This window comes from Rhinopithecus bieti, unplaced genomic scaffold (assembly GCF_001698545.2).
Source record: "Rhinopithecus bieti isolate Rb0 unplaced genomic scaffold, ASM169854v2 scaffold_33121, whole genome shotgun sequence".
Lineage (NCBI taxonomy): Eukaryota > Metazoa > Chordata > Mammalia > Primates > Cercopithecidae > Rhinopithecus > Rhinopithecus bieti.
Window position 1 is genome coordinate 85,702 of NW_016814090.1, and position 24,888 is coordinate 110,589.

The 24,888-nt window shown below is 40.9% G+C and overlaps 1 protein-coding gene and 2 pseudogenes across 1 annotated transcript; all 3 read right to left on the reverse strand.

The window, feature by feature from the left end:
- Positions 1–260: 260 nt before the first annotated feature.
- LOC108513767 (putative elongation factor 1-alpha-like 3) lies at positions 261–1,660 on the reverse strand (annotated as a pseudogene).
- Positions 1,661–13,039: 11,379 nt separating this feature from the next.
- LOC108513772 (heterogeneous nuclear ribonucleoprotein A1-like) lies at positions 13,040–14,068 on the reverse strand (annotated as a pseudogene).
- Positions 14,069–15,468: 1,400 nt separating this feature from the next.
- On the reverse strand, positions 15,469–19,388 carry CCR8 (C-C motif chemokine receptor 8). The gene is made up of 2 exons (XM_017849622.1): positions 19,264–19,388; positions 15,469–16,829 (listed from the first exon to the last, which is right to left on the reverse strand). The coding sequence occupies exon 2, from the start codon at positions 16,813–16,815 to the stop codon at positions 15,748–15,750; it is 1,068 nt and encodes a 355-aa protein (XP_017705111.1). The 5' UTR covers positions 16,816–16,829; positions 19,264–19,388; the 3' UTR covers positions 15,469–15,747.
- Between the last annotated feature and the right edge of the window lie 5,500 nt (positions 19,389–24,888).

The following is a 24,888-nucleotide window of genomic DNA, read 5'->3' on the forward strand; positions in this document are numbered from 1 at the left end:
TTTAATGGGTCTCAAAATTCTGTGACAGATTTTTGGTCGTTTCCATTAAAAAGTACTGATTTTAAAAACTAATAATTTAAAACTGCCACACGCTAAAAAGAAAATCAAAGTGGTCCACACAACATTCTCCTTTCTGTCTGAAGGTTTTACGATGCATTATTATCATTAATCAGTCTCTTAGTGCTAAACTTAAATGGCCAATTGAAACAAACAGTTCTAAGACCATTCTTCCACCACTGATTAAGACCGGGTGACAGGTATTAGGGATAATATTCATTTAGCCTTCTGAGCTTTCCCGGCAACTTGGTGACCTTGCCAGTTCCAGCAGCCTTCTTGTCCACTGCTTTGATGACACCTACGGCAACTGTCTGTCTCATATTACAAACAGCAAAGCAACCCAGAGGTGTTTAGTCTGAGAAGCTCTTGACACACATGGGCTTGCCAGGAACCATATCAATGATGGCAGCATCACCAGACTTCAAGAATTTAGGGCCATTTTCTGGCTTTTTACCAGAACAGCGATCAATCTTTTCCTTCAGCTCAGCAATCTTACATGCAATGTGGGCCATGTGGCAATCCAGCACAGGGGTATAGCCAGTGCTGACTTGGCCTGTATGGTTCAGGATAATCACCTGAGCAGTGACGCCAGCTGCTTCCATTGGTGGGTTGTTTTTGCTGTCACCAGCAACGTTGCCATGATGAACATCCTTGACAGACACATTCTTGGCATTGAAGCCCACATTGTGCCCAGGAAGAGCTTCACTCAAAGCTTCATGGTGCATTTTGACAGATTTTACTTCAGTTGTAACGTTGACTGGAGCAAAGGTGACCACCATACCAGGTTTGAGAACACCAGTCTCCACTCGGCCAACAGGAACAGTACCAATACCACCAATTTTGTGGACATCCTGGAGGGGCAGGCACGAGGGCTTGTCAGTTGGATGAGTTGGTGGTAGGATGCAGTCCAGAACCTCAAGCGGCATGGTTCCACTGGCATTGCCATCCTTATGGGTGACTTTCCATCTCTTGAACTAAGGCATGTTATCACTTAGCTCCAGCATGTTGTCACTATTCCAATTAGAAATTGGCACAAATTCTACTGTGTCAGGGGTGTAGTCAATTTTCTTAATGTAAGTGCTGACTTCCTTAATGATTTCTCATATCTCTTCTGGCTATAGGGTGGCTCGGTGGAATCCATTTTGTTAACACCAACAATTAATTGTTTCACACCCAGTGTGTAAGACAGAAGGGCATGCTCTTGGGTCTGCCAGTTTTTGGAGATACCAGTTTCAAATTCACCAACATCAGCAGTAACAATCAGGACAGCACAGTCAGCCTGAGACATCCCTGTAATCATGTTTTTGATGAAGTCTCTGTGTCCTGGGGCATCAATGATAGTCACATAGTACTTGCTTGTATCAAATTTTCACAAGGAGATATCAATGGTGATACCACATTCACGCTCAGCTTTCAGCTTATTCAAGAACTGGGCATACTTGACGGAGCCCTTTTCCATCTCAGCAGCCTCCTTCTCAAATTTTTCAATGGTTCTTTTGTCGATGCCACTGCATTTGTAGATCAGATGACCAGTAGCGGTGGACTTGCCCAAATCTACATGTCCAATGGCAACAATGTTGATATGAGTCTTTTCCTCTTCCATTTTTGCTTTTAGGGGTAGTTTTCATGACACCTGTGTTCTGGTGGCAAATCCGGTGTGAAAAGCTCCTTTCTTTTGATAAAAGCCATTTTAACTGTGGTGAGATGGTATCTCACTGTAGGGTTTTTTGGTCTTTTTTTTTTTTTTTTTTGAACCGAAGTCTTGCTCTGCTGTTGAGGCTGGAGTACAGTGGTGTGATCTCAACTCACTGCAACTTCTGCCTCCCGGATTCAAGTGATTCTCTTGCCTCAGCCTCCCTAGTAGCTGGGATTACAGGTGCATGCCACCATTCCCGGGTATTTTCTGTATTTTTAGTAGAGACTGGCTTTCGCCTTGTTGGCCAGGCTGGTCTTGAACTCATAACCTCAAGTGGTCTGCCTGCCTCGGCCTCCTAAACTGCTGGGATTACAGGCATGAGCCACTGGGCCCAGCCTCATTGCAGTTTTGATTTGCATGTCTCTAATGATTAGTGATGCTCAGCATTTTTAAACTATACCTCTTGGCCATTTGCATGTCTTCTTTTGAGAAATGTCTATTGAGATCTTTTGCCTTCCTCCCCTTTTTTTTGAGAGATGGGGTCTCACTCTGTTGCCCAGGCTTGAGGGCAGTGGCATGATCATAGTTCACCATAACCTTGAAATCCTGGGCACAAATGATCCCTCTGCTTCAGAATCCCAAAGTGCTAGGATTATTGCCCATTTTAAAATGTAAGTATTTGCTTCTTTCCTATTAAGTTGTTTGAGCTCGTTATGTATTTTGGTTATTAATTCCTTGTCTGAGGGATAGTTCACATATATTTTCTCCCATTCTGTGGGTTGTCTCTTCAGTTTGTTGATTGTTTCCTTTGCTGTGCAGAAACTTTTTAGTTTAATATAGTTCCATTTATCTGTTTTTGTTTTTGTTGGCGGTGCTTTTGAGGTCTTAACTATAAAATCTCTGCCTACACAACTGTCCTCAAGTGTTTCTTTTATGTTTCCCTCTAGTGGGTTTATAATTTCAGGTCTTACATTTCAGTTTTCAATCCATCTGGAGTTGATTTCAGTATATGGTAAGAGATAGGGGTCTAGTTTCATTCTTCTGCACATTCAGTTTTCCCAGCACCATTTATTGAAGAGACTGTCCTTTTCCCATTGTATGTTTTTGGTGCCTTTGTCAAAAATGAGTTGGCTGTAAATGTGTGGCTTTATATCTGGGTTCTCCATTCTTTTCCATTGGCATATGCATCTGTTTTTAGCCAGTACCTTGCTGATACAGTGTTGTAGTGTATTTTAAAGTCAGATAGTGTGATGCTTCCAGCTTTGTTCTTTTTGTTCAGGATTGTTTTGGCTGTTTGACATCTTTTGTGGTTCCATACAAATTTTAGCATTGTTTTTTCTCTTTCTGTGAAGAAAATCACTTGTATTTTGATATGGGTAGCATTGAATCTGTAAATCATTTGGGGTAGAATTGTCATTTTAACAATAAGAATTCTTCCTCCAATTCATGAACATGGAATATCCTTTCATTTTTTGTGTCTTCTTCAATTTCTTTCATCAGCATTTTATAATTGTTTATATAGAAGAAAATTCACACATTCAATGCTATCCCTATCAAATTACCAGTGATATTCTTCACAGAAATAGAAAAAACAGTGCTAAAATTTGTATGGAACCACAAAAGATGCCAAATCACCAAAGCAATCCTGAGCAAAAAAATTTGTTTCACTTTTTTGGTTAAATTGATTTATAAGTATGCTTTACTCTTTTTTTTTTTTTTTTGAGACGGAGTCTCACTCTGTCACCCAGGCTGGAGTGCAGGGTGGGGGATCTTGGCTCACTGCAAGCTCTGCCTCCCAGGTTCACGCCATTCTCCTGCCTCAGCCACCCGAGTAGCTGGGACTACAGACACCCACCGCCACGCCCAGCTAATTTTTTTGTATTTTTAGTAGAGACGGGGTTTCACCGTGTTAGCCAGGATGGTCTCGATCTCCTGACCTCGTGATCCGCCCGCCTCAGCCTCCCAAAGTGCTGGGATTACAGGCTTGAGCCACCATGCCTGGCCATAGTATACTTTATTCTTTATAGCTATTATAAATGGGATTGCTTTCTTGATTTTTTTTTTCAGATTGCTGTTGCCATATATAAATGCTATAATGATAATGAGGTAAATTCAGCAAGAGAATGTAAAAATTATAAATATCTATGCACCCAAAACTGGAGCACCTATGTATATAAAGCAAATATTAATAGATCTAAAGGGAGAGATAGGCTGCAATACAGTAACTGTAGGGAACTTCAGCACCCCACCTCATATTGCATATTATGATTTTGTATTTCACAACTTTACTGAATTCATGTATTGGTTCTAACAAGTTTTGGAGTCTTTATGTTTTTCTAAATATAAGATCATGCCCTCTGAGTACAAGGCTAATTTGACATCTTCCTTTCCAATTTGGATGCCTTTTATTTCTCTCTCTTTCCTGACAGCTCTGGCCAGGACTTCAAGTATTATGTTGAATAAAAGTGATGAAAGTGGCCATCCTTGTCCTGTTCCAGATTTTAAAGGAAAGGCTTTCAATTTTTTCATGTTCAGTTCAATGTTGGCTGTGGGCTTGTCATATATAGTTCTTTAGTTTCTTTAGTTTCAGGTATGTTCCTCCTATACCCAGTTTGCTGAGGGTTTTTGTCATAAAGGGATGTTGAATTCTAGCAAATGCTTTTTCAGCATCTATTGAAATGATCGTATGGTTTTTGTTCTTGGTTCTGTAAATTTGGTGTATCACATTTATTTATTTACATACATTGAAACATTCTTGCATCCCTGGAATAAATACCACTTGATCCTGATGAATGATCTTTTAATGTATTGTTGAATTCAGTTCACTATTTTATTTATTTATTTATTTTATTTTTTTGAGACAGAGTCTCATTCTGTCACCCAGGCTGGAGAGCAGTGGTGCAATCTTTGCTCACTGCACTAGACCAGTCCAAACCAAGACACGTCCATTCCAGGATCAAGGGGCAATCAAAACCTAACTACAGGATGATTCATCAATGATGGTTTTAAAGAAAGATCTTGATCAAAAGAGGGAAATGTAAAAGTTGTCAGAATCAAAATGCAGTCATTTGTGTTAGGAAAAAAAAAAAAAAAAAAAAAAAAAAAACCCTGACAAATAATGCCAGGGAAGTCTATGAAGGTAGGGTTCTCATGCATAAATCCCTGATAAAAAGAACTATCACAAAAGATTCTGCAGAAACCACAAGCCTGCACCAAGGCCATCACATCTTTACACACACAAAAATATGTCTTTGAGTATATCTTCCCAGCAACTGCCTGTTTAACCTCAAACTGGCATCACCTTGTTATTGATTATTGTAACCAAGGATAATTATCTCAAAACAATTATACAATCCTCCCCATGTTTCCTTTAAAAACCTTTGTCTTTCTTTACTTCCCTGAATATGCACATGCACATAGTTCACTATGACACATGTATTTCTATTGCAATGCTCTATTTCTGAATAAATATCTTCTTTTAGAGAGCCTCTCTATCTATTATTTAGGTTGAGAGAGTAAAAGTGCTAACACCCAGATAACTAAAGTTCAAGGGAAAAGAGTGAGAGAGAGACAGAGAGAGAAAGAAATGGAAAGGAAGAACTATTTGAATAAATAATGGAGATCTCTCAGGGTTAAAGAAAAGCCAGAGTGGCTGGAATGTCACAAGTAATGCAAGTAATGAGAGGAGCAGGATAATGTGAAGAGGAATGGTATACAGAGCTGGCTCTGTAGGGTTTTATATTCCGTGTTGAAGAGTTTTTATGTTTATTTTTGTTTCTAGAGGAGGATCGCGTTTTTTTTGTTTGTTTGTTTGTTTGTTTCTATTTATTTTTGTTTTATTTTTTTGAGACAGGGTCTCACTCTGTCACCCAGGCTGGAGTGCAGTGGTGTGATCTTGGCTCACTGCAACCTCTGACTCCTGGGTTCAAGCGATTGTCCTGCCTCAGCCTCCCCAGTAGCTGGGACTACAGTCATGTGCCACCACACCTGGCTAATTTTTGTATTTTTTGGTAAAGACAGGGTTTCACCGTGTTGGCCAGACTGGCCTCGAACTCCTGACCTCAAGTGATATGTAAGAAGGGTTGCATTTTAAAATTAAGTTATAATTTACACACAGTGAATTTCACCCTTTATCTTTTTATGCTGTATCATGAGAATGTTGCAGAGCAGAAAATAGAAAGACCCTAAAAATATTTCTGAGTTTTGTTTTATACAACTCCAAACGTACACAGGAAGAATCTTAAAGAAATGGACAGTAGGAATGATTTTTCCAGTCTACAATGAGAATGCCCTCTGTGGAGGGGGAGAAGGAACTAGTGAAGACAATAGGCCTGCATATTCTGGAGCCAGTGAGACAACAACTCCCACACACCAGCATCTGATGTGATCTTGAGGGAATGTAGGAGAGAATCCAGGACTGAATTAAGATTTTTAAGTGTTCTAAATTCCGTCAGCTCCCTTTTCTCCCCACATTTTTGACACCTTACTCTAATTTTGTTGATATCAGATGGAGATCCTACTGTAGTGGGATTGATAAGGAATCACAGAGACCGATGGGGTTCAGGAGGGTATTTATTATTTGGGTGCACCAGCCCAGTTGGATTAACATCCAAAGGACTGAGCCGTGAACAAAGAGTTGTTACCTTTTAAGCATTTCGTGGGGTGGGGAGAGATCTGTGCAGGGGGAAGTATATTACAGAAGTGAGAAACAGAGACAATTATTCAATTAATTGAGCCATGTATTATATCATTTCTTACTTTTCAAGGAAAAACGTGTTTTACGACTTGAGTTTATCTGTCTAGTGACCTTGCAGCTGCACAGCTAGAGAAACAGGGTCTTCATAATGCCTGGTGAAGGAGGAGAGATAAGGCTCACTAGCCACAGAAAACAGGCAGTTAATTTTAAAGGACTCCAGTTCTTTCTTTTTCTCAGGGGGAATTGGGTTTTCCTACATACAACTGAGTTTCTGCTTACAATTTCTTTAATTTCTTTTAATTCCTATTCCATTCCCTTCTTTGGTGCTTTTTATAACAAAGGTGTTAATAGAAAGCATCACTTTTTGCCACCTCTTTGTGGAGCTGAGCTTTTTCTTTTGCTGGCAGCGGCTGATATTTGGTTAATGCCATTAACTATGCCGTAGTGTGTTGGGTTACTATTGCCTTTATAGTTGACTGAATACGCTTGATAAACAGAGGTAAAAGGCAAGGAAGGATGAGGCAGATGCCAAGAATAAACAAGAACCTACCAGTGAGGGTTTTGAGTCTTTTAAAGGTTGAGAACCATTTTCCTAACAAGGAATCTGGGGACCACCTGGACTAAGTCTGAACTGGAACATGGGCCAACTCGCGCATTCTAGCTGTGATTTCCATGATAGCTTGGCCATTATCATCGATTTCTAGGCAACAGTTGGTTAAATTAAATTTTCCGCATACTCTTCTTTTTGAGGCTAAGAGGTAATCTAAAGCTAATCTATTTTGATATATAGCGTTTCTTATTTGTGCTGCTTGTATTGCCAATAAATCTAATGCCCTTGATGTTTCATTGGTTATAATTTCAAGGACTACCTGCAACTTTATGATGTAGTTGAGCATATAGATTGGGGTGCGATATCTCCACGACCCATCTTGCATCCAGGTAGCTGGCCTATAATATTTAATGATTCTTTCAGGAGGCAATTCATTATCTTTTCAGTCTTCTATGTCCACATCTTTTTAACATCTGTATCTATTTTTGTGACTGTGCTTCTAGTTTTTTAAAATTTTGTCATAAACTGAATATCTTTTTTTTTTTTTTTTTTTTTTTTGAGACGGAGTCTCGCTCTGTCACCCGGACTGGAGTGCAGTGGCCGAATCTCAGCTCACTGCAAGCTCCGCCTCCCGGGTTCACGCCATTCTCCTGCCTCAGCCTCCCGAGTAGCTGGGACTACAGGCGCCAGCCACCTCGCCCGGCTAGCTTTTGTGTTTTTTTAGTAGAGACGGGGTTTCACCGTGTTAGCCAGGATGGTCTCGAACTCCTGACCTCGTGATCCGCCCGTCTCGGCCTCCCAAAGTGCTGGGATTACAGGCTTGAGCCACCGCGCCCGGCCATAAACTGAATATCTTAAGAGTTCCCCTTGCTTTGGAGGAATTAGAAAGAAGGATGGCTTGATTGTTCCTAACACACTTGCCCCTGTCCATTTAGCTAGCAGTTGCTGATATGCCCATCTTGTACAGATTCAATATAGGCCAGAGGGTGCTTTCCAAGCATTTGGAGCCTCTAGCTGATGTCAAGAGTGGTTTAGAGTAGAGAATTGAGAGAAAGGGTTTGGATCTGGTAAGTAGGAGTCATACTGGGCATTTCTCTATAGAGTTTTGTTTTTAGTCTTATCATAATACTGTTGCCCTGGGCAGGTTGTTTCTCTTACTGCCTCTGTGAAAGCCTTTCCCCATTGGGCGATACAGTACTTTTTAATTATGCAGGTTTTTAACAACCAAACACTGGCTGAGGCTGTTGGTTTACTGGCAGGGTTAGGCAAAGTGAAGTTATCTCGTGGCTTTAATCTCGTGGCTTTGATTCCTTTGCCTCCCATGGCCACTGGTTCCCCATATTAGTTTTTTTACATACATAGCATGAGGAAATTCTTAAGCTGCCAGCTATGTTTTCACCTAGTTGAGCAAGTAAGTTTTTGGTTAATGGGGGAAGCTCAGGCACTGGCTGATCAAAATGCTTGTAGAATGACTTGTGGACCTGCAATTGCAGGATTGGATGCATTTGAGTCCTCCTAGTCTTTTTGACAATCAGTAGTGGAACTTCAAGGCCTGCTTCTTGTCTATCAACTCATAATAGTGCTGTCTGTCCTGTAGACCAAAAGGTAGCTCTAGCTTTAAGATAGTAAAATTTAAAGGATTGCATGTCCTTGTCTTACAATTTGGTTTGGTTGACATACTCCTTAGTAGAGCAGTCCTTCCTGAATATAAATGTTGGAGCTGTGTTAGCATAGACCACTGAATGTTACGTGTGGGCATCCGATTTGTGGTTTTCTGTACAGATGTTTAGGACTGTTGCTGCTAAGCCTCTCTTGTGTTAAACCATTGCAGACTGCTTCTGTTTTTTTTAAGATTATGAACATACGCAGTATGGCAGGCATCAAAGTACAAGTAAATAGGTCTTTTATAGGAGGGAGGGGCTTCTTTGGTTCAAGCTATAACCTCTCCTTTTTTTTTCCCCCCTCTGATTTAATGGGTACCTCAAACCAGAATTCATAGGGTAAGAGTTTAGGGTTATAACATACATATAGCTGATTATTTCCTGGGTCACAGACTGAATAGGTGGCCTGGTTGTATGTGCAGGTTCCTAACTTGTTTTCTGTACATTTATAGTAGGAATGGTACAGTAGAGTTTTAACTGTGGTATTTCTTACCCAGGTAGTGTGTACACAATGTGGGCATCTTTCTAAAGACTTCTCCTTTTTTACTATAGGCATAAATGGTAAGAATATTAGTGTATGTAATAGAAAAATGCTTACACTACACATGGGCATAGCAAACCTTCCTCTGGGCATAGACATTTGCAGCATTTGCAGTAATAACATGACAACAGAACAATCAGTATTGACAGAATTATAACTAGGCTCATAAATTGTAGTTACATTTACTTATCCAGAGATGGTCCTCTTAGTTTTGACTGTGCATAGACTAGTCAGCTTCTGGGATGTGACTAGAGCAGAGCTTGTGGAGTCCTCAAGCTTTAGCCGTGCGTAGACTGACCAGCTTCTGGTGTGGTCAGTGTAGGGCTGTTGTCCTTCTTACCAGTGGTTGGGTTTTGCCATAGGACTATGCGGGTGGAGCGATCTGGGTATTTTTTGTTAATCCACTGGTCGTCGTTGGGAGTTACTGCTGCTACTGATTTCAGCCAGCTATGGTGAATTGAAAGTGTGACGCCTGCAACTTTAACAGCGGTGGGAGTAGACATGATTACAATATGGGGCCTATCCTATATGGGTTCTAGAAAGGTTGGATTCCATTTATTAACTTAAACAAAGTCCTTATACAACATATGCCCTAATCAAAAGAAAAACCAGTGTGGCTATATTAATGCTGAGCATAGTAGATATTAAGACAAGAAGTATTACCGGAGAGAAAGAGGCATTTCATAATGCTAAAAGAGTCAATTCAATAAAAAGTTGTAACAAAACTATTTATACATTCACCTAATAGCATAGCTTCAAGATATATACTACAAAAATTAACATAATTAAAATGAAAAATAGACAAACTTCCAATCATAGTTAAATATTTTAACATACATGTTGAATATCCCTTATCCTAAATGCTTGGGATCAGAAGTGTTTCAGATTTTGGGTTTTTTTTTTTTTTTTTANATCAACTCATAATAGTGCTGTCTGTCCTGTAGACCAAAAAGGTAGCTCTAGCTTTAAGATAGTAAAATTTAAAGGATTGCATGTCCTTGTCTTACAATTTGGTTTGGTTGACATACTCCTTAGTAGAGCAGTCCTTCCTGAATATAAATGTTGGAGCTGTGTTAGCATAGACCACTGAATGTTACGTGTGGGCATCCGATTTGTGGTTTTCTGTACAGATGTTTAGGACTGTTGCTGCTAAGCCTCTCTTGTGTTAAACCATTGCAGACTGCTTCTGTTTTTTTTAAGATTATGAACATACGCAGTATGGCAGGCATCAAAGTACAAGTAAATAGGTCTTTTATAGGAGGGAGGGGCTTCTTTGGTTCAAGCTATAACCTCTCCTTTTTTTTTCCCCCCTCTGATTTAATGGGTACCTCAAACCAGAATTCATAGGGTAAGAGTTTAGGGTTATAACATACATATAGCTGATTATTTCCTGGGTCACAGACTGAATAGGTGGCCTGGTTGTATGTGCAGGTTCCTAACTTGTTTTCTGTACATTTATAGTAGGAATGGTACAGTAGAGTTTTAACTGTGGTATTTCTTACCCAGGTAGTGTGTACACAATGTGGGCATCTTTCTAAAGACTTCTCCTTTTTTACTATAGGCATAAATGGTAAGAATATTAGTGTATGTAATAGAAAATGCTTACACTACACATGGGCATAGCAAACCTTCCTCTGGGCATAGACATTTGCAGCATTTGCAGTAATAACATGACAACAGAACAATCAGTATTGACAGAATTATAACTAGGCTCATAAATTGTAGTTACATTTACTTATCCAGAGATGGTCCTCTTAGTTTTGACTGTGCATAGACTAGTCAGCTTCTGGGATGTGACTAGAGCAGAGCTTGTGGAGTCCTCAAGCTTTAGCCGTGCGTAGACTGACCAGCTTCTGGTGTGGTCAGTGTAGGGCTGTTGTCCTTCTTACCAGTGGTTGGGTTTTGCCATAGGACTATGCGGGTGGAGCGATCTGGGTATTTTTTGTTAATCCACTGGTCGTCGTTGGGAGTTACTGCTGCTACTGATTTCAGCCAGCTATGGTGAATTGAAAGTGTGACGCCTGCAACTTTAACAGCGGTGGGAGTAGACATGATTACAATATGGGGCCTATCCTATATGGGTTCTAGAAAGGTTGGATTCCATTTATTAACTTAAACAAAGTCCTTATACAACATATGCCCTAATCAAAAGAAAACCAGTGTGGCTATATTAATGCTGAGCATAGTAGATATTAAGACAAGAAGTATTACCGGAGAGAAAGAGGCATTTCATAATGCTAAAAGAGTCAATTCAATAAAAGTTGTAACAAAACTATTTATACATTCACCTAATAGCATAGCTTCAAGATATATACTACAAAATTAACATAATTAAAATGAAAATAGACAAACTTCCAATCATAGTTAAATATTTTAACATACATGTTGAATATCCCTTATCCTAAATGCTTGGGATCAGAAGTGTTTCAGATTTTGGGTTTTTTTTTTTTTTTTTAGATATTGAAATATTTGTGTATACATAATGAGATATTTTGGGGATGGGACCCAGGTCTAAACACAGAATTCATTTATGTTTTATATATACCTTATATACATAGCCTGAAGGTAGTTGTATTAGTCAGGGTTCTCTAAAGGAACAGAACTAATGGAATATATATACATATATATATATACATATATATATGAGTTTATTAAGTATTAACTCACATGATCCCAAGGTCCCACAGTAGGCCATCTGCAGGCTGAGGAGCAAGGAGAGCCAGTCCAAGTTCCAAAACTGAAGAACTTGAGTCTGATGTTCAAGGGCGGGTAGCATCCAGCACGGAAGAAAGATGTAGGCTGGGAGGTTAGGCCAGGCTCTCTTTTCACATTTTTCTGCCTGCTTATATTCTGGCCTTGCTGGCAGCTGGTTAGATTGTACCCATCCAGGTTAAGGGTGGGTCTGCCTTTCCCAGTCCGCTGACTCAAATGTTAATATCTTTTGGCAACACCCTCACAGACACACCCAGGATCAATACTTTGTATCCTTCAATCCAATCAAGTTGACACTCAGTATTAATCATCGCAGTAGTTTTATGAATTTCATTTTATTTATTTATTTATTGAGACGGAGTCTCATTCTGTTACCCAGGCTGAAGAGCAGGGGCACGATCTCTGCTCACTGCAACCTCTGCCTCCCAGGTTCAAGTGATTCTCCTGCCTCAGCCTCCCAAGTAGCCAGGACTATAGGCACAAGCCACCACACCTTGCTAATTTTTGTATTTGTATTTTTATTTTTTCAAAACAATTAAATCATTTATTAATTACACATGATAATGGATGATACACAAGCTTCATTCCCATCTATAATTTTACCTGGTACCATTATTCAATTTAGATACATTGCATAGGATGTGCCAACAATCATTTTTATAACCAATAATTCCATGATTTTGCTTGGGTAATCCCTTTCAATGGTGAGCTTCAGATCATAATAACTGTCAGTTCAACTAAAGCAGGGTTTCTGAAGACAATGGCTTCTCCACCCAAGCAGGTTGTATATAAATTCCAAATAGAACCTGGCATCACCCTGAAAGAATTCTAACTTCACACTGCTGGGGGAAATTTACCAAGATGGTTTCAGAGTAGACTAACTTTACACAGCACATTAGAAAAATAAAAGACATTTATCCAGCGTCATGATCAGACTATTACATTTAGCAATCAACAGTATGGGTGTGCAAAAAAAAAGAAAAAAATATCTACATTAAGACCCTTTGTTGGAATGCTTTACACTTTCCACAGAACAGAAACTAAAATAACCATTACACAATTAGTCACAAATATAGTCCTCGAGATTTGTTGCTCATACACATGAGTATTTGTCTAAAACATGTCTTCTTTGTAGCAGCTAGGCCCTGCCACTGCTATGCTTGGTTGAGTTCACAAATCTGTTGTAACCTGTAGCTTCCCTATCACTTCTCTGGCTCTCTTCTCCTGCTAAGCTTTGTTTCCTAATTAAAATCTTCTGCCACTGCCATAGCTACTGCTGCTGCTGGAACTGTCATAGGCACCTTGGTTTTGTGGTTTGGCCAAGTATTGGCCTCTACCACCAGAGGGGCCAGAGCTTCCGCCTCCAAAGTTTCCTCCCTTCATGGGTCCAAAATGTGAAGACTGATTGTCGTAATTGACAAAATCATTGTAGCTTCCACCACCTCCAAAATTGCTTCCATCATTACCAAATCCATTATGGCCATCCCCACTATCCACCATATCCATATCCACCACCACCATGGCTGCCACCAAAGCCACCATAACCACTGAAGTTTCCTCCACCACCAAAGTTGCCATTCCCACCAAAATCACCTCCACAACCACCACCAAAATTTCCAGAACCACTTCGACCTCTTTGGCTGGATGAAGCACTAGCCATCTTTTGCTTTGACAAAGCTTTCCTAGCTTCATAGTTATGGCCATTCACAGTATGGTATTTCTGAATGACAGTCTTATCCACGGAGTCATGGTTGTCAAAGGTTATAAAGGCAAAGCCCCTTTTCTTGCCACTGCCTCGGTCAGTCATGATTTCAATCACTTCAATTTTCCCATACTGTTCAAAATAATCTCTTAGGTGATGTTCTTCAGTGTCTTCTTTAATGCCACCAACAAATATCTTTTTCACAGTTAAGTGGGCACCTGGTCTTTGAGAATCTTCTCTTGAGACAGCTCTCTTTGGTTTCACAGTTCTTCCATCTACCTTACGTGGCCTTGCATTCATGGCTGCATCCACCTCCTCCACAGTGGCATATACGACAAACCCACAGCCCCTGGAGCGCTTGGTGTTTGGATCTCTCATTACCACACAGTCTGTGAGTGTTCTCCATTGCTTAAAATGGCTCCTCAGACTCTCATTGGTTGTTTCAAAGCTCAACCCTCCAATGAAGAGCTTCCTCAGCTGTTCGGGTTCTTCAGGAGACTCTGACTTAGACATGATGGCAGTGAGAAGAGAGACTCTAACGGTGCTTCTTCGGTGGCATTTACAGGCAGAAAGGCTAATTTTTGTATTTTTAGTAGAGATGGAATTTCGCCATATTGACCAGGTTGGTCTTGAACTCCTGACCTCAAGTGATCTGCCTGCCTTGGTCTCCCAAAGTGCTGGGATTACAGGGGTGAGCCACCGGGCCCAGCCAAAATTTTTAATAATTTTGTGCATGCAACAAAGTTTGTGTATGTTGAATCATCAGAAAGCAAAGACGTCACTGTCTCAGCCACCCACAAATAGAATATTTGTGGTGGTTTGGCACCATCATCTTTCCTGACTCTGAACTTATCTGATGTATGCCATATATGTTGTTGCCAATACTTGGAACACAACAACTAAAGATGTAGTTGTGCATGCCTGGCACAACCTCTGCCCTGTGATTGTGTCTACTGATGATGTTGAACTAGTGGTAACTTTGAAGGATTCTGCATGTTAAGTGAAAATAAAAGGTCTGACCTCCTTACATATGCAAAAAAATGTACTTCCAGAGTCTGCAGTAGGCTGAAAGAAGTGGATATTGAAGTTTTTGACATCAATAATGAGGATGATATTCATTGACTGATGGTGAAACAGCTGAAATGGTTCTGAATCAAGGTGATTCAGATATTGAGTAAATCATTGATACTACTGATAAGCAGTCATTTTCTTACACTTACTCACACGTAAGTACTTAAAAGTAAAAAATATGACACACCATTAATAGTGGAAAAACAACGTGTTCATGGGAACTAAGTAGCAGTAGCATCAGCAGAATATCTGTATCAGCTGTTAAACAATAACAACAACCAATAACGGTAAGCTTTCAGTCTCTACTTATGATACTGAGTTTTTATTGAAAGGTTACTGTCCACTGTATATTTTTTATTTTTTCCTGTAGTTACATACCAATATATTTTATTTTATTTTTATTTTTTACTTCTGACATGAGAAGAAACATCAGACACAGTTTAGGGATGAGGAAGTGGGTCCTCCAGGGAAGGCATTCTGTTTGATGGCTTTTAAACATCTCCTCTAGAGGCATCTGCCTCATCAACAATGGTTTTTGTCTAGAAGTCTCTGTTTGATTTTATAAGCTGATATAATTTCTTTTACTGTTATGAATGCATGCTGCTCTAGTCCTTCCATAAGCCTGTCAAATATTTTCACCACGTCATCGACAGGCACTTTTTTTGCAGTATTAACAGCATCATCTTCATTGTCACTATAATCACAATCACCTTGATTCAGAATCACTTCAGCTGTTTCACCATCAGTCAATGAGTAGACAACTGGAGCCTCATCATTGATGTCAAAACTTCAATATCCACTTCTTCCAGCCTACCGACAGGCTCTGGAGGTATATTTCTGCGTATGTAAGGAGGTTAGACATCTTTTCTTTTCACTTGGCACACAGAATCCTTTAAAGTTACCGCTTGTTCAGCATCATCAATAAACACAATCACAGGCTTGAGGTTGTGCCAGGCATGCACAACAATGTCTTTAGTCATTGTCTTCCAAGTGTTGGCAACAAAATATATGGCATTCTTCATGCTGAACTTTTTTTGGAAACCTTTCACACCCACACCTCTGCTCACTGCTACTAGCATGCCATTCAAGAAAATATGTTTGTATTTAGTCTTCATTGATCCTCACAAAATGTAGTCTATGCTGGAGGAACGGAAGGAGTGCTGCTGGCAGGATGATGACTTTTCACAGCTCTCCCTAGGCATTTGTCTTCCTAGGTAGATGAAGATATGGCTGCAACTTTTCTGAAATATTTCTGAGAGGTGTTTCTTGAACTTCTCCCCTACAAAAGCATAGATAACAGGGTTCACACAGCAGTGAGTAAAGGAAATGATTTCTGTGACATGGGTGGCATAATTCAGCTGTTGGCTTATGCTACATCCATCCAAGATGTGCATACTGTGCAAGGAAGTGAGGAAAATAACCACATTGAATGGGACCCAGAAAAGTAAAGATGCAGTGACCACAATGAGCACCAACCTGATGGCCTTGGTCTTATTGTGGTTTTGACACCTCTTCAGCTGGTGCAGGATTTTAATGTAGCAGAACATAAAGATGGTGAATGGGATCAACAAGCCTAAAATGTTCATTTCAAAGTTGGTGATGATCTTCCACTTCAAAGTCTGTTGATTGTAAAATGAATAACACTGTAGAACACCATCTTCAGAGGCCACTTGGTAAAACACTAGCAATGGGATGGTAGCCATAATGGCAGTTAGCCATACTGCCAGGCTCAGGGTTGTGCCCATCCTGATCGTCCTCACTTTTATGGCATACACAGCATGTACAACAGCCAGGTACCTGTCCACACTCATGAGGGTGATGAAAAACATGCTGCTGTAAAAGCCAATGTAATAAAAGCCAGACACCACTTTGCACATTACAGTCCCAAACACCCACTGATCCAGCTGATAGTAGGTCTGAAAGGGGAAGGAGAAGACAAAAAGCAGGTCAGACAGGGCCAGGTTCAAGAGGTATATGTCTGTGATGTTCCTCAGCTTCTTGCAGACCACAAGGACCAGGATGACCAGGCTGTTTCCCAGAAGACTGAATACAAACAGGAGGCAATAAAAGACAGCGAGGAGCAACTTGTCTTTTCTCTGGATAAGTTCCCCATCACAGGGGCTTGAGAGGCTATCAGGGTAGTAGTAGTCAGTCATTGTTGTCATGCTGGGGTCAAGTGTATAATCCATCAAGGCAGTGGGACCTGGTCACAGAGACACATAAAAAACATTCACTCCTTAAAAACATTTTTGTTTTTTAAAAATTAGGGGGATGTTGTGGACTGAATTGTGTCCTCCACAAATTCACACGTTGAAGTGCTCAACCCCTGGTGTGGGTGTGACTATTTAGAGATAGGGCGTTTAAAGAGGTAATTAAGGTTAAATGATAGTCCGGGAGCTGTGGCCCATGCCTGTAATCCTTGCATTTTGGGAAGCCGAGGTGGGTGGATCACCTGAGGCCAGGGGTTCAAGACCAGCCTGGCAAACATGGCGAAACCGTGTTTCTACTAAAAATACAAAAATTAGCCGGGCATAGTGGGTGCATGCCTATAATCCCAGCTACTCAGGAGACTGAGGCAGGAGAATCACTTGAACCCAAGAGGCGGAGGTTGCCGTGAGCCGAGATCACACCGCTGTACTCCAGCCTGGGTGACAGAGTGACACTCTGTCTCAAAAAAAAAAAAAAAAAAAAGTTAAATGAGGTTATAAAGGCAGGGTCCTGGCTCTCGCAGTGCCTTACACCTTTATCCCAGCACTTTGGAAGGCCGAGGTAGGCAGATCGCTTGAGGCCAAGAGTTTGAGACAAGCCTGGCCAACACTGCAAAACCCCATCTCTACTAAAATTACAAAAATTAGCCGGGTATGGTGCCACACGCCTATAATCCAAGTTAGCTCAGGAGGCTGAGGCAAGAGAATTGCTTGAACCCAGGAAGTGGGGGTTGCAATGAGTAAAGATCACGCCACTGTACTCCAGCCTGGGTGACAAAGTGAGACTCTGTCTCAAAAAAAAAAAGAAAGCAGAAACAAAACCAAAAAAGGCAGGGCCCTAATCTGATAGAACTAGTGTCCTTAATAGAAGAGAAAGAGACACAAGAAATTTCGCTCCCCTTGTGCATGGAGTAAAGACCATGTGAGGACACAGCAAGAAGGTTGAAACCAGCAAGCCAGGTAGAGAAGCCTCACCAGAAATCAACCGCGTTGGCAGTTTGATCTTGGACTTCCAGCCTTTAGAAGTATGTTAAACAACACTTTCTGTTGTTTAAGCTACTCAGTCTATTGTATTTTGTTATCTAAACCCAAGCTAGTACAGGAGAGTCAGCTGAGATAAGAAAAGCCAAAACTTACAATGAAAATGTAAATACCTGTAGTTCCATCACCTAGAATTAGCAGCTGTTAACATATTCTCACAATACTTTGGATTATTTTTTTTTCCTTCCTTCCTTCTTTTTTTCTCCCTTCTTTTCTCCCTCCCTCATTCCCTCTCTTCCTTCCATCCCTCTTCCTTTTTTAATTTCTGATGCAATAGAGATGAAGCTAATGTTCCCTTTAACTACACAACTTATCCCCATAACATAAACAACTAAAACCAATTTGGTATGTGTCATTGCAAACAAATTCCCCCTGTACTTTTATATATTTATATATATCCATAAACAATATATATTTTTGTGTATTTACTTTTAACTTACATAAATGATATATTGTTTCTCATTTTGTATTTTCCTTACTGTTTTAGAGATATATCTGCATGATACTCATCAGTTTATTCTTTTGTTTTCCTAAGCACCAAAAAAAAAAATTTTATAAATGCAATAGAAAATGATCCCAATTATACTAGCAATGAAAATTACTAGCATTACTAGGAATAAACCTAATAAAATGTAATTCAGTTACATAAAAATTATAAAACTTGACAATTCTTCTCAAATTGATATATACATTCAATGCAATTTCAATCCAGACATATTTTTCCAAGGAATTTGTTTGCTGTACATTCAGACATCACTATCCACTCTGCTACCTTTCTATGATTTGAAAGCACAAGCAAGCAGCAATTTATTTTTTATAGAGACAGGGTCTCACTATGTTGCCTAAGCTGGAGCACAGTGGTTATACACAGGTGTGATCACAGTGTACTGCAGCCCCTAACTCCTGGGCGCAATCAGTCCTTCTGCCTCAGGCTCTTTTTGAGTAGCTGGGACTGCAGGCACCCACCAGCAACATCTTTAGTTATATGAAAGTTTGCTTGCTGGCTTCCTTCCTTAAGAACAGTACCCAGGTGTCCTTCAGTTACCTGATAGAAGCCCTGTACCCAGCACAAGGACAGATCTTCCCAGATGCCCGGTATTATAAAGGATCTTTTCTTATCTACCTTCCCACTCTTCTAGGAGTTTTCACTCTCTCCTAAAGGCCTCCAGAGAAAATGGCATGGCTTGCTCCCCTCAGCCAGAGCATGGGCAGCCACTAATACACATGCATGTTTGTGGGCTCTGAGGAAATGCAAAGATTAAAAAAAAAAATTTACCTCTTGTGCTAGACCTCTGAAATTGTGGTCTTCCCTTTGCCTATCCTCTAAAGATATAAAAATGCCCCTGCCTACTCATGTCCTTCTTCCCCAAGGATGCTTATAGCACATACCTTAGTGACAGCCTTTGTTCTGGAGGTTTCAGTGTTGCCAATTCCTTCTTCACAAAGTCTGTATCTTCATGTGTGAGTGTAGCTCAATGAACAGCAGCTCCTCTGGAGGTGTCCTCCCACTACAAGAGCAGACGGAAAGAAGGCAATGCAGTCTCTTGAGGGCTCCACCCTCACATCTAGTCACTTAAAGGCTTTAGGGAGGCAATGAGGGTTAAATGAGATCATAAGGCCGAGGCCCTAATTCAGTAAGACTGGTGTCTCCTAGGTAGAGGAATACACACCAGAGCTCACTCTCTGGCCTCCAAGTGCTCAGAGGAAAGGCCATGTGAGGACACAGGGAGAAACTGGCCATCTGCAAGTAAGGTAAATAGGCATCACCAGAAACCAAACTTGTGGGCACCTTGGTCTTCTAGCCTCCAGAACTGTGGGAAAACAAATTTCTGTTGTTTAAGCTGCTCAGCCTGTAGTATTTTGCTATGGAAGTCCTAGCAGACGAATACAGGGGTTAATGAGAATTTTCTGTGTTGTCTACCTAGATTTTCTGCAAACTTAAAACTTCTAAAAAATAGTCTATTAAAATTTTTAATTGAAAATGGTATTAAAATGAAATCATAATTCCATTATTATTTTGAAGTTGTACAATTTATACCAGGACTGGCTTTCCTCCATGGTATGTAGTGTACACAAATGTGTGTGTGTGTTGTAAGCATGTACATATATTAACTATTTCAACAGGAATGTCCTTTGAAAATCACTTTAAGTCAATTTCCCCTATCCCAGGAGAGTGAACATGAGTCCCAGAATTGTTGGGAGGAAATGACAGAAGTTCCAGAATCTCCTCATCTCCAACCCATTCATTCCTGGAGAAATGCAGTAGAAATATCTGCTGGATGCCAGGTACGGTGGCTTACATCTGTAATTCTAGCACTTTGGGAGGCTGAGGCAGGAGGATTGCATGAGCCTAGGAGTTCAAGACCAGACTGGTCAACACAGCAAGACCCCAGCTCATATGATTTAGCTCTGTGTTCCTACCCAAATCTCATCTTGAATTATAATCCTCATAATTCACATGTGTCAAGGGCAGGACCAGGTGGAGTTAATTGGATCATGGGGGCAGTTCCCCCATGCTGTTCTCGTGATAGTGAGTGAGTCTCAAGAGATCTGATCTGATGGTTTTATAAACACCTGGCATTTTCCCTGCTTGCACTCACTCCATCCTGCCGACCTGTGAAAAATGTGCCTGCTTCTCCTTTACCTTCCACCAAGATTGTAAGTTTCTTGAGGCCTCTCCACCAGTGCAGAACTGTGAGTCAACTGAACCTCTTTCCTTTATAAATTATCCAGTCTCAGTCTTTCTTTATAGCAGTGTGACAATGGACTAATACATCATCTCTACAAATTGTTTAAATAAAATTAGCCAGGCGTGGTGGCATGCGCCTGTAGTCCCAGCTACTTGGGAAGCTAAAGTGGGAGGATCACTTGAGTCCAGCAGTTTGAGGTGAGCTATGATTGAGCCACTGACCTGTCTCTAAAGAAAAAATAAAAGGAAATATCTGCTGGTACCTGAATTCATACCTCGGAAATTCACCTCACCATCATTCATGTTTTGACACAGTTTGGGGAAAACCCAGTTCCTTTATGAGTTTTGTATGTGATAAGCAAAGATCAATGGTGAGCCAATGAAGAAGTCAGGGCCCTCAGGTATGACTAGTCCATGTCATGATGGTGGGAACTATGGGACCGCCTCATCAGTGTGGGCAGGTGTGGGGGAAGCCAGCTTCCCCTCCAAAGCCCAGTTAAGTAAGGCCTGAGGGACTAAGGTGGAATTTCCCCCAAGCCCAGTTTCTAGTGCAAGCTGATCTAAACCCCAGTCTCTATTTTCAGTTCCTGAGGATTGTTTTATCAGCTGCTCTCCATACTTGGCACAGTGCTTTGTGCACAGCAACTTCTTAATAAATAGTTGAACAGGCAGAATAGGCAAGGTGGAGATGTGGGAGTCTAGTGAAGAGTTGGAGGAAAGGACTGAACAGCCAGAATGGAAGGATGCTCCTCTTTCTGTGTTTCCGGGGCCAGATCTGGGGGCTGGTGTGGGCCCCTGCAGGACTGGACACTCGCCTGCTGTCACCTGTGTATTTGTTTTCTGTGGCTGCTGTAACAAATTACCACCAACTTAGTGGCTTAGAGCAGCAGATGTGTATTCTCCCCCAGTTCTGGAGGCCAGATGGCAATAATCCAGCAGGGCTGCCTCCTTCTGGGTGTTTGAAGGGTGAATTGTTCCTTGCCACTTCTGGCTCTTGGTAGCTGCCCCAGCAAATCTGGGGCTTGAGGCCACATCACTTTAATCTCCACCATCTTCACATCTCCTTCTCCACTGTGTGTCTGCATCAGATCTCACCCACCTCTAATTTATGTGGACACTCATGATTGGATTTAGGATCCAACCAGGTAATCCATGATAATCTCCCCATCTCAAAATCCTTGACTTAATCACATCTGCAGAAGCTCTTCTCCCAAGTAAAGCAATGTTTACAAATTCTAGGAATTAAGACTTCATCTCTTTGGTTGACCATTATTCAACCCACAACATCCTGACTCTGAAGACAGGCAAACTGACATAGTTAACTGACAAACCTTGGTTCCTCACCTTTGGGTCTACAGCAGAGATTCAGGCATTCTACGGGAAGGCAGCAAAAACCAAACTACAAGGCCAAAGTAGTGTGATGCCTCCAGAGCCAATGGCCTCTCCAAGTCTACCTCCTGCTGCACATTCAATGGGTTCTGAAAATGCTGGATCAGATCCATTGGGGACATCCCATCTAAATTCAATTCCACTGGGTCCCTCCAAAGGTTCAAAAGACTGTATTTCATTTCAGAGGGGAAAACAGACTAGCAACGTATTTGACCTCCTTTCCCTCAAAATAAAGAGAAAGAAAAGACTGTATTTAAATAAACCCTAAGTGTAAATGTAGAAATTACTACTATTACGGATACTTGTCATAGAGTATTAGGGCAGAAAATGGCCTCAGGTCATCCAGCTGATGTCTCTCTCCCTCTCTTTCTTTCAAAGTGGTGATATTTAAGTCCAGAGAGGCAAAGTGACTCTCCCAAAATCACAGAGCAATTTGGTGGTAGAGCCAGAGCCAGAACTTAGGTCTTCCGAGGCACAGCTGAGGGTGCTTTTCTTACTGCACCGCATTAAAAATTCTCATGCAATAACATTATAAAGAGTTGTGGATAAGACTAGAGGAAGTCTTTCTGTATTTTCTGTAGTTTTCAACTATAAGTCAGTCCCTCAGTGGTTTGGAGGGTAAAAACCCATTTGCTTAACAAAAAGTGTTAGACAAAGCCAGAGTTTAAGAAAAGCTTGTGTGTTATTAATAGTAAAGCCAGTTTATCAGGAAAGTTTTTGCTGTCTATATAATTTAATTTCCCATATGGATTACAAAAAAAGAGTAACAAGAAACAGATTTTTTTTTACTACTATTTCCTTCCTAAGACTAATCATGACAATTGTCAGCATACAAAAAAAGGTATCATCACAATTTTGGTTTGAAGGGTTGAATATGGAGAAATGTGGTTAATATATTTTTAGTTCCATTTTCAGGAAATTCGTATTACTTTGTGTGCCAGAAGAATTGATTAGATCTCTTAGCAGTTTGTTTTCTTTTGTTTGAGGTGGAGTTTTGCTCTTGTTGCCCAGGCTGGAGTAAAATGGTGCGATCTCGGCTCACTGCAACCTCTGCCTCCTGGGTTCAAGTGACTCTCTTGTCTCAGCCTCCCGAGTAGCTGGGATCTATAGGCACCTGCCACTACACTACTATTTTTAGTAGAAACGGGGTTTTACCATGTTGGCCAGGCTGGTCTCCAACTCCTAACCTCAGGTGATCCACCCAGCTCAGCCTCCCAAAGTGCTAGGATTACAGGCATGAGCCACTGTGCCTAGCCCTTTTTTTTTTTTTTTTTTGAGATAGAGTCTTCCTCTGTCACCCAGGCTGGACTGCAGTGACATGATCTCGACTCACTATAGCCTCCACCTCCCAGGTTCAGGCGACTCTCCTGCCTCAGCCTCCAGAGTGGCTGGGACTACAGGTGCATGCCACCATGCCCAGCTAAGTCTCTTAGCCTTTTGATGGTGTTTTGTTCCCAGAATTTATCTTCTACAAACATGTTCACCACCTTTTTCCAAAGCTACAAGCACTAAAGTGCCTAGCATATTCTCAGAACTGCTTTTGCCATAGAAGGGATAAAAAAAATGAAATTATATGATTTCCTCACTTAAAGAGCTTAACAATCATGGGACTTGCATCACAGGAGTCCCAGGAGGTGATGGTTCTCTGAAGAATGATGAATAATTAAACGAAAAAGTATCACTGTGAAAACCATGTAGAAACCCAGACGAATCTTTATGATTAAGGTGGCATGTATACTGTGACTGTCTCTTTGCGAAGCATGGATGAGTGTGGGTACATCCAGAATGAAATAGGCAGAAATTAAAACAATCTTATATTAGGTTATTTCTTTTTATTCTTAAATTTCTCCTTAATAAAGACATGCTGTCATTTCAGTTACAAGTTTTTAGGAAACAGAAAATTGCTATCAAGCACTAATTCAAAGCAAAGACATTTTCATGTTGTGAATGATTTATTGATTAAATTGTAGATCAGTTTAATAAGCCACACTTGTAATTCTCTCCCATTGACTTGCAAAAAGCACCTGCGCTGCGAAAGTGGTACACAAAGGAAACCTTAGTTTATCATTATGAAGTTGGGGAGAAAAAAAAAAACCTATGAGGCCAAGTAGTGTGAGCCTCTCCAAGTCTATCTTATGTTCAATACCTGGGCCACATGAAAAACTCTTAAGAGGAAACTTGGAAGAGTTCGTCCCTGCCCAGGAAAAATGCTCCCAAGTTAAGGGTAAAAGTAGAATGTCAAGATACTTCTCTTCTTCACTCCTGATAATATTCACCCTGTTCCCCTGCATAGAAGAGGGGTTTGTGAAATACTGTTTTATTCCCCCTTTTATTCTCCATCTTGTTACAAGGCCAAATGCATTCATTACTTTGACACCGGAATACATGAAGGGCTTCAGGAGTAAAAGGGACTCCTGATTCTTCCTGGGTCTTCAGGGTAAGAATGTGGAGGAGATCAGGGAATGGGCCCTAAAGAATGGATGTGCCTTCCAGCTGGGAGTGAAGCATTAAGAAAAGCATTTCTCTGAGTCTCCAGAGCCTTGTCCCAACTGGGCTACCATATTGCTCTGGAAACCTGGGAAAGCCACTAAATCTTTCTGAGTTTTAGTCTAGTGCTTCTCAAACTTTATTGTGTATCCAAATCACCTGGGACTCATGTTAAGCAGCAGATCGTGACTCAGCAGGTCTGAGTCTGAGATTCTGCACATCTAGTAAGCTCCCAGGTGATGCCAGTGCGGCTGGTCACATTTTGACAAGGCGTTAGGATCTTCGTGTGTAAAATGGGAATAAAGCCTTCATGAGGGTTGGGCGCAGTGGCTCACACCTGTAATTCCAGCACTTTGGGAGGCCAAGATGGGAGAATTGCTTAAGCCCAGGAGTTTGAGACCAACCTGGACAACATGGTGAAACTCTGTCTCAACAAAAAATACAAAAAC